Genomic DNA, 292 nt, shown 5'->3' with positions numbered 1-292 from the left:
GGGATCGAAGGGGCACTCGTGGGAGACTGGGGTGAGGGTGACATCGGTGACAGCGCAGGGGGCCAGCAGTGCCCGGCCATGGCTGCCCAGGGTCAGCCCGATGGAGACGGCCAGACCCAGCAAGCAGGACAGGCAGCCCAGGCTGCTGCTGGCACCCAGGGCGAAAACCACCCATTTCTGCAGGAGAGAAGAGAAGAGGGAGCGTGGGGAACCAGGGCTGTGCACGGCCAGGCTGTCTCCCGGGGGACGGGCCCCGAGTGAGGGGACGCGGTGGCTGGGCAAACCCCCCGGG

At 69.5% G+C, this 292-nt stretch overlaps 1 protein-coding gene across 1 annotated transcript in view; it reads right to left on the bottom strand.

Annotated features, from left to right (window-relative positions):
- TMEM54 (transmembrane protein 54) overlaps positions 1 to 292 on the bottom strand; it is a gene marked incomplete at its 3' end in the record, with an annotated part of 2,150 nt that overhangs the window by 342 nt on the left and 1,516 nt on the right. Inside the window, exon 4 of the mRNA XM_009877353.1 lies at positions 3 to 211. Within this exon, the coding sequence (XP_009875655.1) occupies positions 3 to 211 (209 nt within the window). The remainder of the gene's footprint in view (positions 1 to 2; positions 212 to 292) is intronic.

This window comes from Apaloderma vittatum, unplaced genomic scaffold, assembly GCF_000703405.1.
Source record: "Apaloderma vittatum isolate BGI_N311 unplaced genomic scaffold, ASM70340v1 scaffold31699, whole genome shotgun sequence".
Classification (NCBI taxonomy): domain Eukaryota; kingdom Metazoa; phylum Chordata; class Aves; order Trogoniformes; family Trogonidae; genus Apaloderma; species Apaloderma vittatum.
The sequence above is the reverse complement of the archived record's forward strand: the minus strand, read 5'-3'. Positions and strand labels throughout refer to the sequence as shown.